We start from the raw sequence: 15,221 nt of genomic DNA, 5'->3' as shown, positions 1-15,221 counted from the left end.
AACCTGACTTTACTAACGCTCTTGCTGTTGAATGTACACATCACTACAAACACACTTTAAAATCTAGTCCTTCATCCACACAGAAGAGTGGAGGTTATTATAACAGCAAATGGGGACTAAATGTGTTTAAAAAGCACATTCGACTCATGATGAGGTGTCGTAAACTGTAATTCTTATTTTACAACCTTAGTACACAAAAAGGAAATGAGCACCCGTGATGCAAAACCCACAACAAGACAAAAACAACAGGAAGTTATGTCTGAATATATTTCCGTCATTATATCACATTAAGAAAAGGAAATTCTAACTTTTACACTAAGCAAAGATGCACTTTTATGACTTAAAATGTAATATATAAAATGTTTTGTATTGATGTCAATTTTTGGGTTAAAAAAAAAACCATTTGCCTTGGACTGCAATAACAGCTGTATTGATTAATTTCTGCTTACTGATATGATACAAACTGACGCTTTTGCTGTAGCCTTGAACTTTAAACTTAACATTGTGGTGCAGTAGTACAAAATGTTACCCAGATGATCATTCTGTAAAGGCTACAATCTGTTTTGTGGTCAGTAGTGTGTTTAATCATCTGATCATTAACGTGATTGATCATGGTGCTGATTCTGTCCAGGATGCCGCAGTAAATAAACGAGAATCTCTTTGTCATGGTCAGCAGTGTGTGTAAACGACTAGCAATTAATCACATTGAGCTGCGTGTTCATTGCACTTGAAGTCATTGGTTAGATCTGATCATCTTCACAGCACCAAATATTGGTATTCTTTAGTAGAGATAAAAAAAATATACTTTGACTTTTTATGTGAAAATTTGTCTTTGTCTTGACAAACCCAAACAAGACAGACATACAGTATCTACACTCTTAACAGCCTTCGGGACACTCGTTTAACACTTCCAGAGACACTTAGGTAAACATGAGGAGTTTATAAATAACTTCATTAATCCCACAAACACAGGTGGAACTATTCATTCACTGCCACTGTTTCCCAGAACTCTGCCTATACATATACATGTGTGTGTGTGTGTGTGTGTGTGTGTGTGTGTGTGTGTGTGTGTAAACTATATGTATATTTTATATATATGTATATAATTATTCACTATTTAAGGCTTTAATCAATGTTTTCATATTGCAAGCTAAATGAAAACATTGATAAGGCCCTTGCAAAAAATACTTGGATTTAAAATGTCTGTGGCTGTTTTTTCTTTGCTTAGTGTTCATCAGCACAACATCTATCTATCTATCTATCTATCTATCTATCTATCTATCTATCTATCTATCTATCTATCTATCTATCTATCTATCTATCTATCTATCTGTCTGTCTGTCTGTCTGTCTGTCTGTCTGTCTGTCTGTCTGTCTGTCTGTCTGTCTGTCTGTCTGTTAGTTAGTTAGTTATTTAATTAGGCAGACAGCGCAGCATGTTAAACATGTTAAAGATCCAGTGCATACAATCCTTTCTGGTAAAAACAATACAATGATTATTGAGACAGGGGTTGAAAAAGAAATGTCATAATCACAAAGCCCTGAGTTACTGTGAATTGTCATGACAGGTCTATAATAGTATTTCTCAGTCCCTGCTGCTCCAGGGTGTCATTGCAATTGTCCAGAAATGATTAGATACATCATTTTCAGATAAACAGTTCACATATTCCAACTGGCAAGAAAGATATCCAACTAAATGTTGACGGGCAGCACCAGGCAGACTCTCAAGATAAAGAGCGAGTAAAAGTGTGAGAGAGCAGAAAAAAAGCCAAACAGGAATCCGGTATTATAGTACAAGAGGAAAAAGTATTCAGGTGTGATGGAGTTTTTAACAGGTGTGGTCATGTGTTCTGGATGTCATACTGTGGAGTTCATATTGTATCATGTTGTTTATTATGAGCACTATAGCTAATTTGTATACTGAATAACAGGATGTGTTTTTTTCCCTTTCTAAACTCGGTTATATTGGGTACGAGTTATCCGAGGCACTCACCCATAGCTCACTCTTTTTGCTCTGTTTTGATGTAAGACCCAACAGCATGAGATTACAGCCTCTTCTTTTCAATTTGATTAGAAAAGCAGCAATCGTCACTGTACACACCTCTCTGTGATCGATAGTGTCACTTCATGCTTTGGTACAGTGCTTCAAACAGCATAATTCAGTCACTTCTACTTTCTGGATGGATCCGGATTTAATTTTTTTCTCTTTTAATCATTTCATTCAAAGGCCTAGAAACCTGGAAGCATATATATATATATATATATATATATATATATATATATATATATATATATATATATATACAGTGAGGAAAATAAGTATTTGAACACCCTGCTATTTTGCAAGTTCTCCCACTTAGAAATCATGGAGGGGTCTGAAATTGTCATCGTAGGTGCATGTCCACTGTGAGAGACATAATCTAAAAAAAAAAATCCAGAAATCACAATGTATGATTTTTTAACTATTTATTTGGATGATACAGCTGCAAATAATATTTGGTACAGTAGCCTTTGTTTGCAATTACAGAGGTCAAACGTTTCCTGTAGTTTTTCACCAGGTTTGCACACACTGCAGGAGGGATTTTGGCCCACTACTCCACACAGATCTTCTCTAGATCAGTCAGGTTTCTGGCCTGTCGCTGAGAAACACGGACTTTAAGCTCCCTCCAAAGATTCTCTATTGGGTTTAGGTCTGGAGACTGGCTAGGCCACGCCAAAACCTTGATATGCTTCTTACAGAGCCACCCCTTGGTTATCCTGGCTGTGTGCTTCGGGTCATTGTCATGTTGGAAGACCCAGCCTCGACCCATCTTCAATGCTCTAACTGAGGGAAGGAGGTTGTTCCCCAAAATCTCGCAATACATGGCCCGGTCATCCTCTCCTTAATACAGTGCAGTTGCACTGTACCATGTGCAGAAAAACACCCCCAAAGCATGATGCTACCACCCCCATGCTTCACAGTAGGGATGGTGTTCTTGGGATGGTACTCATCATTCTTCTTCCTCCAAACACGTTTAGTGGAATTATGACCCAAAAGTTCTATTTTGGTCTCATCTGACCACATGACTTTCTCCCATGACTCCTCTGGATCATCCAAATGGTCATTGGCAAACTTAAGAAGTGCCTGGACATGTGCTGGTTTAAGCAGTGGAACCTTCCGTGCCATGCATGATTTCAAACCATGACGTCTTTGTGTATTACCAACAATAACCTTGGAAACGGTGGTCCCAGCTCTTTTCAGGTCATTGACCAGCTCCTCCCGTGTAGTTCTGGGCTGATTTCTCACCTTCCTTAGGATCATTGAGACCCCACGAGGTGAGATCTTGCATGGAGCCCCAGTCCGAGGAAGATTAACAGTCATGTTTAGCTTCTTCCATTTTCTAATGATTGCTCCAACAGTGGACCTTTTTTCAACAAGCTGCTTGGCAATTTCCCCGTAGCCCTTTCCAGCCTTGTGGAGGTGTACAATTTTGTCTCTAGTGTCTTTGGACAGATCTTTGGTCTTGGCTATGTTAGTAGTTGGATTCTTACTGATTGTATGGGGTGGACAGGTGTCTTTATGCAGCTAACGACCTCAAACAGGTGCATCTATTTTAGGATAATAAATGTAGTGGAGGTGGACATTTTAAAGGCAGACTAACAGGTCTTTGAGGGTCAGAATTCTAGCTGATAGACAGTTGTTCAAATACTTATTTGCAGCCGTATCATACAAATAAATAGTTTAAAAATCATATATTGTGATTTCTGGATTTTTTTTTTAGATTATGTCTCTCACAGTGGACATGCACCTACGATGACAATTTCAGACCCCTTCATAATTACTAAGTGGGAGAACTTGCAAAATAGCAGGGTGTTCAAATACGTATTTTCCTGACTGTATATAGCCTTTATTTGTCATATATTCATTATAGCACAGTGTGTGTATATATTTATATACAATAGTGAAATCCTTTTCTTCTCATAGCCCAGCTTGAGGGTTAAGAGGACCCAAGAGGGGGCCAGCTTTGGTGTTGCAGCTTGGTAATACCAGGGCTTGAACCCCTGACCTTCTGATCAGTAACCCAATGTTTTAACCACTGAACCGCCCCTTCCTACCTGATAAATATAAAATTCATACATAGGGACATTCATAAAGTATACATTTATGTACATATACATTCATTACATTTAAATTTGCCTATGGGTGATATCGAAAATGAGAATAATGAAGTGAGTAAATGTGGGTTTGGGTGTGTGTGTGTGTGTAGATAAACAAGTTCTTTAGCCATGCTGAACAGGACATAGTTGATCAGATATTTGTTTAAATGCAAGAAAGAACTCTGCAACACTGTAACCTAATTGTCCAGTTTCGTGTCTCTCTGTTCTCCAGATGATAATCCTGTGCGAGGCACAGCAGTTTAAGCTGGCAGTGAACGGAGCTCATCAACTGACCTACAAACACCGTGTCCAGGATCTGAGCCGTGTGGACGAGCTGGAGATCATCGGGGACCTGGAGCTGCTTGAGGTTAAGATATGGTAACCGGCATTCCATCCGAACCCTGCAACTTTAATAAAGACTTCCAGACTCTAGACTAGGCTTAGGTCTGATCTCCTGACATAGTGTATGTGAAAACAAAAACTAGCCTGGCTTTTACTTTTCTCTTGTGCTGTTTCTGATTTTACACATATAAGGTCCAATTCTTGTCTGTAAGATCAGTATCACTTCTGTCACTGTCAAATTTAACCACTTCTTTAGCATTTAGCATTGGGATTGTGTATCGAATTTTGGTAATGTGGAACAAAAGCGTTAGCCGTAACAAACATTGTAACAAAATGCACATAAATCTTTTTTGTTTATTTCGAGAAAGCACTTGGCCAACCAGGACATGTTAAGTGACTGAAGTTGGCTTTATTGATAATATACCAGAGCTATGAGTTGAATGTATCATCAAACTGCCTGTTTATTTGTCTTATATTTATTTTAAAAGTTGGTTATGTCTCGACACACTGTTATTAAAACGGAAAACAAGCAGAGGAAGATAATGGGGCCATTTTGAATTCGTCAGGAAACAGGAAGGCACTGTGGTGTCATTTGAGATTTGTACTTTAAAGAGGTTTGGTGGATTGTATGATTCCAATTTCCGATTTATATGTTTAATCAGTTAATTATTTAATACAGTACGCATGCAATACACAATATCTGATGCTTAAAAAAAGAAAGAAATAGGACGTTTCTGATTTTCTATTCATATCATTAGACGAGGAAGGTTTGTTACTGCACAATGCGGTCACATGACCTTGATATACGGATATCTGCTATATGAAATATTGATTTCTTTCGCTGTGTAACGCATTCCCCGAGGATGTGAGATGGAATATCAGAATATCGTGTCGGAAAAATATAACATTTATTACAAGAAATCTAATAAACCTGGTAAACCAATCAAAGAAACATTAAAGAATCAGGCCGTGGCTGCCGCAGGCTCCGACTTTCAGCTGTGTAGTTATGGGTCTGTTTCAGATTTACTCCGAGTGGATTTATTTATTATTTTTTTTTGCAAGCAGTATTTGTGTTTCAGTGATTTTAATCTAAGAATCTTCAGGCAAGCTATCAAGCATATAATATTATCCTAGTGGATGCACTAATAAAGAAACAAATTTACTAGTTTTTAGAGTGAGAAGTCAAGGAAATGTTTCAGTGAAAAGAAAAGCTCACATATTAAATCGACTGATTAGCATTCAGAATCATATGTCAGCCCAGATGTGTAAAGCAGCAAAACCTGCAATGTTTAATAACGCATTTTAGCTCTATGCAAGTCATCAGCAGTGTGAAGTCTATGCAGGTTTTCCTCAAATCAGAAAGTGCAGATATGTGCTGGAGCTAGCAGTTAAAAAAAATGTCTTTCAAGTACCAGTGGAAAATTCGCTAAGATTTAGGCTTTGATTTTGGGCAGTCTCATATCAGATTCAGAATTAATCATGTGTATTAGGAGATTTAAATATATAATAAAATTTACCAATTGATTAAACATATAAACTTTTGCCTTTTTCTAATCTAATAATCTATTATTTGCACATGTATAGAATTTCTGTCTTTCTTTATAAATGAAAAAAAAAAAACAGCAATAAAAATTTATGGATATACTAAATGTAAGGAAACCATCCTTTCGCTTGCTTCTTTTTGGTGTAAGATGATTGCATCATCATTTTTATATATGAGGTGGTATAAAAAGGTTTGAGGCTAGTTTTGTAACACGGCAACAGATGGCAGCAAAAGGCTGCACGCACAGTCATAGGGAGCGCCAAACTTCATAAGTCAGTGTCCCAAAAGACATCGTCCTGTGTATATCGGGGGAGAAAAAAAATGTGTTAGTTAATCAGTGTGTAACCATCCTTGCTGGAGCATTTGCATTTATTGATGGTTCCTCTTTATTCTCAAACTAAACCCCATTTCCACTCTGCTGACATCCTGATGCCTTATGAGGATTATGGATACCTGGGTGTACATGCACAAGACCTATTTACAACAATTTCCAATTTGATCAAATTTCCAATTCATCAGCAGGATGAGCACAAATCTCCACAAGCACACTCCAAAATCTAGTCATCTTCCCAGAAGAGTGGAGGGAATTATAACAGCAAATTGGGACTAAATGTGGAATGCGCTGCTCAAAAAGCACCTACCAATCTTATGGTCAGGTGTCCACAAACTGTTGGCAATATAGTACATGTTTAGAATTAAGAGCTACATTACAGTATGCTAGAATAAATGTATGGAAATCTATTATACGTTCTCTTTCCTACCAAACTTGTATCAAACGTATAAAACCTCAGCCGCAGCTGGAATTTGTATCTCTGACCACCAGTCTTACACCCACCAACACAAACATCCACAGGTTGGGAGGGAAACGAATGCTGTATCTGATGCCTGAACATCATCAAAACTTTATAATCACACCACAAACCTACTGAGAAACTTGCTTTTTACTTTTCTACTTTGTTTGTTTTATTAGCCCTGATATTTAACAGTCGGGTAAACACAGAGGTTAAAAGGGAACAAGTCAGGCTTGAACCCGTGAGCTCGGGGACTTGAAATGATCTTTAACACTGAGCTATAACACTTCACAGTAAGTCGTTTATCATGCACAGTGACGATGCAACACCCAGCAGCCCTGCTTTCATATAGTCAGTGTATTTAGGCATTCATCTGACAAGTCATTTCACTCCCTTCTGGCTTGTACAGTGGGTATGTGAGTGTGTAAACAGGTGTGATGTTTGTGGTTGAAGACTGTTTGTGGTCAAATTTCTTGCCACCTACTGGTCAAAAGTTACAATTACATGCTACAAATGTTTGCATCTTACAGTTGCTTCTGCTACGCCAAGTCCTTTCAAACAGATTTGGCTCATGTCAACTTCACATCCTGCTGCCTATTTGTTCATCTTAACCTTTTCCAACAGTCAGAGGATTCCAATAACATACACACTATAAATCGCCTTGACCTAAATGATAACCTTGCATTCGTACCATTTCTTAGGCAACAACTGTAGTGCATTTATTCGCGACTTACCATGTTTGGGTGGTTGGCTCCTGGAAATGTAGTAGTAGTTGTAGTGGTGGCAGTGGTTGTAATCAATAGTAACCAGTAAAAGTAATTGTAGAAGTAATTGTAATAGTAGAAGAAAAAAAGAAATAGTATTGTAGTAATAGTATTAGGCGTAGTAGTATTCATAGTAAAACCAGTAGTAGTAGTAATTCTAATAGAAGTAGTAGTAATAGTAAAAGATTCTGTTTTAGTAATTGTAGTAGTAAGCCAGAAGAGGTGAAGGTACACGCTGGAGAGAAGGGGAATGAAAGAGTACATGTGTGTGAATGAGAGGGAGGGTAGTGGAAGGGTGCAGATGCAGGGAGAAGAGGTGAAGAAGGTGGAGGAGTTCAGGTACCTGGGGTCAACAGTGTAAAGTAATGGAGAGTGTGTTAGAGGGGTGAAGAAAAGAGTGCAGTCAGGGTGGAGTGGGTGGAGAAGAGTGATAGCATGAGTGATTTGTGATAGTAGAGTATCTGCAAGAGTGAAAGGGAAAGTTTATAGGACTGTGGTGAGACCTGCGATGTTGTATGGTTTAGAGACAGTGGCATTGAGTAAAAGACAGGAGGTGGAGCTGGAGGTAGCAGAGCTGAAGATGTTGAGGTTGGAATCCCACACGTTGGGAGTGACGACGAAGGACAGGATTAGAAATGAGTTTATTAGAGGGACAGCGCATGTAGGATGTTTTGGAGACAAGGTGAGGTAGGAGAGATTGAGATGGTTTGGACATGTGTAGAGGAGGGAAATGGGGTATATCAATAGGAGAATGCTGAGGATGGAGCCACCAGGAAGGAGGAAGAGGAAGAAGAAGAAAGAAGTAGTAATTGTAGTAGTAGTAGAAGTAGTTTTTCAATTGGACCCCCTCAGTGCAACTGGGGGTGGTACCACATGAACAGTCTACAGGTCCATGAAGTTACTGAGCAACTCAAGAACTCTGAGGATGGATTTGGACTGTAAATAATATCAACAGTCTGCTGCAAAGCCAGTAAACTTATATATTCTTTATACTTTATAACCGCTTTATCTTGGTAAAGCTGCTTTGAGACAATGTCCATTGTTAAATGCGCTTTATACAAATAAAAATGAATTGAATTAAATTGAAATAAATAGTAGAACCAGTAATAGTAATAGTAACAGCTGTAGTAATAGTAGTAATAGAGCCAGTAGTAAAATGAGTAATAGGGGTAATAGATGGAATGTATAATATTAATGTGTTCCAGATTTTGGTGCATAAATGCAAAAGGATTCTTTAGCTTCTAAATCACTTTAGCCTTTTACAGTGGCACTACTACGTCTTTATTAGGAACACGTGTATTTTTACTGTATTTACTAAAAAAAAATAGGCTAGACATAGAACAATAAAGTGACATTTATACCTGTGAAATTAAGGTCTTGGAAATTAAATCAAACAACTTGTGTAAACAGAGTCTTGGTCTCTCCCTGTTTCCCTCTGTTACAGAATCAATTCAAGCCATTTGCAGACAAAACTGTGTAGATTCCATACAAACTTGCAAATTTATTGACAAGATTATCACCTCTACAATGGGAAATCATTGAACTTGTATTTGGCACATAAATCACATCACCATAATGTGTGATTCAGACATATCAAAAAAGATCTGATGCAATATAATCACCCATGTGAATAAGCCCAAGGACATACTGCCATATTGCCAGAACAAAATTGTCGACAGAAGCCCAGAGAGATGTAAGAAGGCAGTGAGATTGCGTTTACACCGACGGTCTTTAGTGTTCAGCTCTATAAAAAAACATCCAACATCTGAATTATGTACTGCATGTAAAGGAAAGTGATGGCATTTTTCTTCCAGAGCTCCTGAACATAAGTGCTATAGTTGAACATCTTGGTTTTCTGAGACAAGTACCATCCTTGCTAGTAACTATGGTCAGGTTTGTCTACGATATCTGAACATGTGAAAATATCCTGAATAAAGGTTAATTTATTATTTCCCTTGTAGAGGGAAATAATCAACAAATGGGGTGGTGTGATGCAATCACTGTTACCAAGTGTTTAATTCCTCCTATTCCACAACATTATGATTGATTTTACTTAATATTCAACAACATTTAATGTTATACTTAACGTTGCGAAACAAATTAGTTTCCTGTTTCAGCTTACGCTATAGCAGCTGTAACTGTCGTTCCGTAACCGGTTTCTTTTTCGCACTCTCTCTTGAACAAAAATCACAGCATGTCACATTCCAGGCAACTGAAAAGCACAAACTCCTCTGTCCTAAAGACTCTCCTGAGGTTTCTTCCCCTAATATATACATTTTTCTTTGTTAAAACTTAGCATTTTGAATCTGTTCTTTCCAAGTATTAGACTTAGTAGTACTCTAGTACTAGTACTTTGTCCACATAGTGGAGTGTTCATTACCATAGAAATGATTATGCTTTATAAAGACAGCATTAACACAGATGGTACCAATCAGGCATAACATCATGACCACCTGCCTAATATTGCGTTGGGCCCCCTTCTGCTGCCAAAACAATCCTGATCCATCAAGCATGAACTTCTTCAGCTATTTGAGCTACAGGAGCTCGTCTGTTGGATCGGACCTCACGGACCAGCCTTCGCTCCCCATGTGCATCAATGAGATTTGGCCGCCCACGACCCTGTCGCCGGGTCACCACTGTTCCTTCCTTGGAGCACTTGTGATAGATATTGACCACTGCAGATTGGGAACATCTCACAAGAGCTGCGGTTTTGGAGATGCTCTGACCCAGTTGTCTAGACGTCACAATTTGGCCCTCGTCAAACTCACAAAAATACAAAAACAAAAAATTAAATAATATAAAAAATAATGTATATCCCACCCACTTAGAGGTACCATGATGAAGAGATAATGAGATAAAGAGACAGTGTTATTCACTTCCCCAGTCATAATTTTATGTCATAATGTTATGCCCAGTCGGCGTATTTTGCATTACATTCCTAGTTTTTATTCCACACATGGTGCTTCATTCCACATATAAATTGTTTAAAAGAAAAAAAAAAAGACCTGTGAAGCTTAAAATTTGCACAATTATCTCATACAGGGTAAGTAAATGGATGTTTTGTGTTATTGCGACACTATAATGAGAAACATTTCTGAATGTTCACCTTTATCCAAGATATTTTCACTTGTTTGGAGTTTGTTGATAAAGTGTGGTCCTTTACTACAGATTTTATTTTGAGGTGTAGTGTGCGAACACCGATAGATCAGATCTCCTGTGGGACTACACTGAAAGGGCTGGAAGACCGCTTTCGGCCCTTATTTTTGAGGCTGTTATTTCCTGCTGTTGCTGAAAAGGTGAGTGTTTTATCATCCTATAAAGATTCAACTATGGCTTTTGGCTCAGTGCTGTTTAAAGTTGTCACACGGAGCTGAGCTTCACCAGGCCACGCACCGAATCCTCGTGCAGCGAGTCCTGGCTGGCCTGTTCGTACAGCTGCGCCAGGTGGGCCGTGCAGGGCAGCACCATGGCCGGGGAGGTCATCTCCTCTGGGCTGGCGAAGGCCTCGTGACTTAGCTGGTGGTGGTGGCAGAGGCTTTCGGGGTCGTGTAAAGCCAAAAGCTCACCCCCGCAGCCCAGACTGGTGGTGGAGGAGGGAAGCGAGGGGTGAAGCGAACACGGCATCACCACTGACGGTTTGACCTGGAGGACAGCACCTCCGCTCAGCAGCACTGGCTGGGCATGAACAAGAGGCGTGGTGGCGGCCTGCAAAACGAATTTAGTGCTCTGGATGCACTGATCTTGGTGACACTTGGAAAAAGGGGAAAAAAGGTGTGATTAGATATTATTATCTCTATAAATGACAATTGATCTGAAAATGGAACGCACAAGTTTAATGCAGGTTGTGACGAAATTTTTCAATATCACTGCAGCTTAATGTCGCCAAAGCGAAGATCCGGACATGCAGACGATATTTTGCGTAAGATCATCTTCCACGGTTACCTTCTATTAGAATCATAGCCTCAGTTCAAACCTAAATTTAGCCAACTTGAATTATCCCTTTAATAATGATGACTTGTATCTCATGCACACATCTTACCATGTGAGTCTGGAGCTGTGTTGTAGGACAAGCGTTGGTCCCATTTGACTGCGCTGCTGGCTGAGGGGCGTCTGGTTCTACAAGACCTCGCCTGTCAATCAAACTGAAGGACAGCGAGTGAAAGAGATGGAGAGACAGAGCGAAAGAGACAGGAGCAATTAGATGCTTTGAGCAAAAAAAAGTGTATGAGTCACTGAGTGTGGGTGAACACTGAAGAATGAATGAGCTTGAGGGAATCAAGAGGGTCTCTGCCTCTGCCTTCCTGTTTGTGTGTGTGTGTCTCGTAAGGCACTTCCTCCCACTCCACATGCCCACACACGAAACAGATGGCAGCCACTTGTACCAGTCCTGATCCAGCTCTGTTTTGATGAGAAACTTGCTAATGGTGTGCAAAGCTCTGGGTGTGCGAGTGTGTGTGTGTGTGTGTGTGTGTGTGTGTGTGTGTGTGTGTGTGTGTGTGTGTGTGTGTGTGTGTGTGTGTGTGTCTCATAAACCTCCTCTACATAAAGCAGAGATGCAGAGGCTCATTCCAAAGATCCTAATGATTTTCCACTGCGCACTTTAGTTTAAACACACCTGGTTCTGATCTTCAGATGCCTCAGCTTACGAATGGAACTAAACTGCGAAGTGTTTACACAGGAATGGAGCAGAGCTGCCGTGACATAAACTGTAATCAGTGAGGAAGAAAGTAGAGAAGCTCTGGCATGCCTGAGATACAGTCTGGCTATGGATAAAGTCCAGATGCTCAGAGTCTTGGACTAGGCTACGTTAAATACCGACCATCTCATAATGGACAGATTTTAAAAAGCTTCATTGTCTTTGTCATTACATATATATTTATGTTATATATATATAAAATAAAACCATTCTGTCTCCAGAAAGATTCAGCTCTACCTCTGCCATGTTAATCTATATTCTATGTGTCTTTCAGGACAGGCCTCCGTAGTGTTGTGATACGTCGTATTCACATAGCAGCAGCGTTGCTAAAAGAACACGCTTGAGAATCAGTTTAGCGAGGAGAAATCAACCCACATATTTAGTTTTGGTCACAAATTATTGGTCACTTTCTAAATAAGAAAAGTATAGCACATCTACTAATAATATAATATACAAATACAATAAAGTACAATGCCTCTGCTCCAGTACACTGACTCTTATGACCACTGTACATTTCTATACACACACGACCACAACTGTTCCACACTGTGTATTGTAAAGCTTGAAACCTGCAAACCTGCGATATATTTTCAGCTGTTTGTAACTCACTCTTGCAAAATTGTAGCTCAGTGGTAAAGCTGTTGGACTTCCGATCACAAAGTCGTGAGTTCAAATCCCAGCACCACCACACAGCGAGGGCCTTGATTGCTTGAATGTATAAATTATAATACATTTATAATACTGTTATCAAATAATAACAACTGATAATTGGCAGTTGTTCTGAATAAAAGCATCTGCTGTAAAAATTTTACTAATTATTAGGTCTGTCAATCGACTCAAATATTTAATTGCACGATTGCCAGGAGTTACCTGGTGATTAATTGCACATTTTTATTTGTTTTAAATGTACTTTAAATTAATACATTTCAAGTTTTCAATACTCAAATCAACATAGACTAATATGGATTCTTTATGCAAATGTCTGTTTATTATTAGTGAATCCAAACTCAACATAGAGCATGAAGACTAAATACTCTTGTAAATGTTTTAAAGTAATTATGGTGTTTTAAATTACGTACTTCATCAGGACACCAAACTGAACTTTCGCTATGTTTCCACACGGACGGTTTTAATTGTCGTATGTGTGCATCATGGCGGATTTTGGTGCTTGATTTGTGCAACATAACACGATCTTACATGTGCTCGTGTTAGTTCTCACTCTCCGGTGTTTTGTATTGTTTTTGTTATTGTGAATAATGTGTTAATTTTAACTGCCTTGCTAATTACTATTACGTATGTAGCATTTTTTTTATTTCTTCATTGTGGTACACTGTCAATATTTTATCTACTTTTAAAGTCTGTTGTGAGTCTTTGTGCTTCCTGTTGCACTGGTGTTGTGGTTTTTGTGAAGCCAAATTTCCCCTTGGGGATAAATAAAAATACTCTCTATTCAACACTTTTAAAGTGATCTGGATCACTGAATAAGCAGCTAACATGACTCCATGGTGTCACCTTTTACTGCTTATGTTTTTATTGTTATTGTTGTATTTGTTCATGAGACACAACGATTTTTTTTTATAAGCGAACCCTTCACATTCCCCCATACTACACATAATCTGTCCATTCAGCTTCGAACTGTCCTTTATCATTAACGGCTGTTTGCTAATCAGACCAGAGAGGGTATATAAAGTAGTAAGCTAGCCTCTGGCCAACTGGTTAATAAAGTATGTGCTACAGAAGTCAAACTGTTTTTAAACCCTCTACTTATAGACTTTGCTCTAATAATTTTTTTGATGTCCTTGCTTTGGTCTGCTGGAACACCTCTCAGGATATGGCAGGCCATGATGCACTGCAGTGTAGGTTAGTGTCCAGGGGACATGTGTAAGCTAATAAAAACTAGCTTATATATTTAGCGACTATATTTTTGCATTAGTTGAGATGCACTTGAAGTACAAACTTTAGAATGACAGACACGTTTTTTAATAATTACAAATAAATGCAAATTAACAAAAATGTTCTTGCTTTTATACGCTAATAGCATGCTGAGGTTTCTACAGCGCAACCAGCTCCCTAAGAGAATCTCATAAAGCTGTTAGTAGGGAGTCTAGAGATGCATCAGTCATATGCCTACACGAGCAAACCGCTGAAGTCATCATGAAGCCTAATCAGATCCCTGACTCAGTGAGGGAATATAATTATGTCCTGCATGTGCAGATGAAGATCTCAGGTTGAAAAATGATTTTTCGTTCCGCCCTTTACAGTAAGCAACAGCGTTGTGATTTATAACAAAAAAAAAAAGAAGAGGGAATAAAAAACGTCAGAATAGAAGATGGGATCGAGCGATTCTGGTTCACCTGGGAGGTAACGGGCTGCACAGAGCTGCGCAGCAGTTGGTGAGGATACTGCCGTAGCTGTAAGGGTTGAAGTTGTCTTTGCTTCGTTTGGATGACCATGAACCTTTAATCTAAAACACACACATCCATGAAGATGTGAGATGGTACACTGGAATCAGAGAATACAGTCACAATTTTTATTCTTCTATTAGAATTCTTACTGTAGCTGACATCTACAATCCAGGTAATTCATAATATCATAAACAAAATACTTAAACATTACAAAAATAGCTCTTGTATTTTGTGTTACATATACAGGAAATGAAATTGTGACATTGACTGCAACATTCATGCATTCCTTAAATTGATAGTGATAGAGGAGGTGGTAGCTTCATGGTAACTCTATTGGACTTTGGATCCCAAGGTCATGAGTTAAATTCACAGCCCCACCAAGATACCACTCCTGGGCCCCTAAGCAAGGCCCTTAACCCCATAAGGATATCTACCAAGTAAGGGATAAGGGTTTTTACCAAATGCTCTAAATGTAAATGATAATAAAAGGTAGTTTATTACATGTCAAATGAAATCATATGTTGTCTATATTTGTTATTCATGA

General features: G+C 38.8%; 2 protein-coding genes across 3 annotated transcripts in view; one reads left to right on the top strand and one right to left on the bottom strand.

Moving 5' to 3' along the window:
- Positions 1-6,137, top strand: part of lgals8a (galectin 8a) — a 15,111-nt gene extending 8,974 nt beyond the window's left edge. Inside the window, exons 9-10 of one of the 2 annotated variants that reach the window (XR_014536841.1) lie at positions 4,369-5,886; positions 5,944-6,137. Coding sequence is in view for 1 of the 2 variants with exons in the window: in XM_083561868.1 (XP_083417994.1) it covers positions 4,369-4,518 (150 nt within the window). In the remaining variant the exon portion in view is untranslated. Of the gene's footprint in view, positions 1-4,368 lie in introns of both variants that reach the window. The other variant, XM_083561868.1, reaches the window with a different exon arrangement.
- A 2,916-nt stretch (positions 6,138-9,053) lies between these two features.
- zdhhc14 (zDHHC palmitoyltransferase 14) overlaps positions 9,054-15,221 on the bottom strand; it is a 36,027-nt gene continuing 29,859 nt past the window's right edge. Inside the window, exons 9-11 of the mRNA XM_083562526.1 lie at positions 14,627-14,736; positions 11,616-11,718; positions 9,054-11,326 (exon numbers count right to left, since the gene is read on the bottom strand). Of these exons, the coding sequence (XP_083418652.1) occupies positions 10,937-11,326; positions 11,616-11,718; positions 14,627-14,736 (603 nt within the window). The 3' untranslated portion in view covers positions 9,054-10,936. The remainder of the gene's footprint in view (positions 11,327-11,615; positions 11,719-14,626; positions 14,737-15,221) is intronic.

This window comes from Silurus aristotelis (assembly GCF_946808225.1).
Source record: "Silurus aristotelis genome assembly, chromosome: 15".
NCBI classification, from domain to species: Eukaryota; Metazoa; Chordata; class Actinopteri; order Siluriformes; family Siluridae; genus Silurus; species Silurus aristotelis.
The sequence above is the reverse complement of the archived record's forward strand: the minus strand, read 5'-3'. Positions and strand labels throughout refer to the sequence as shown.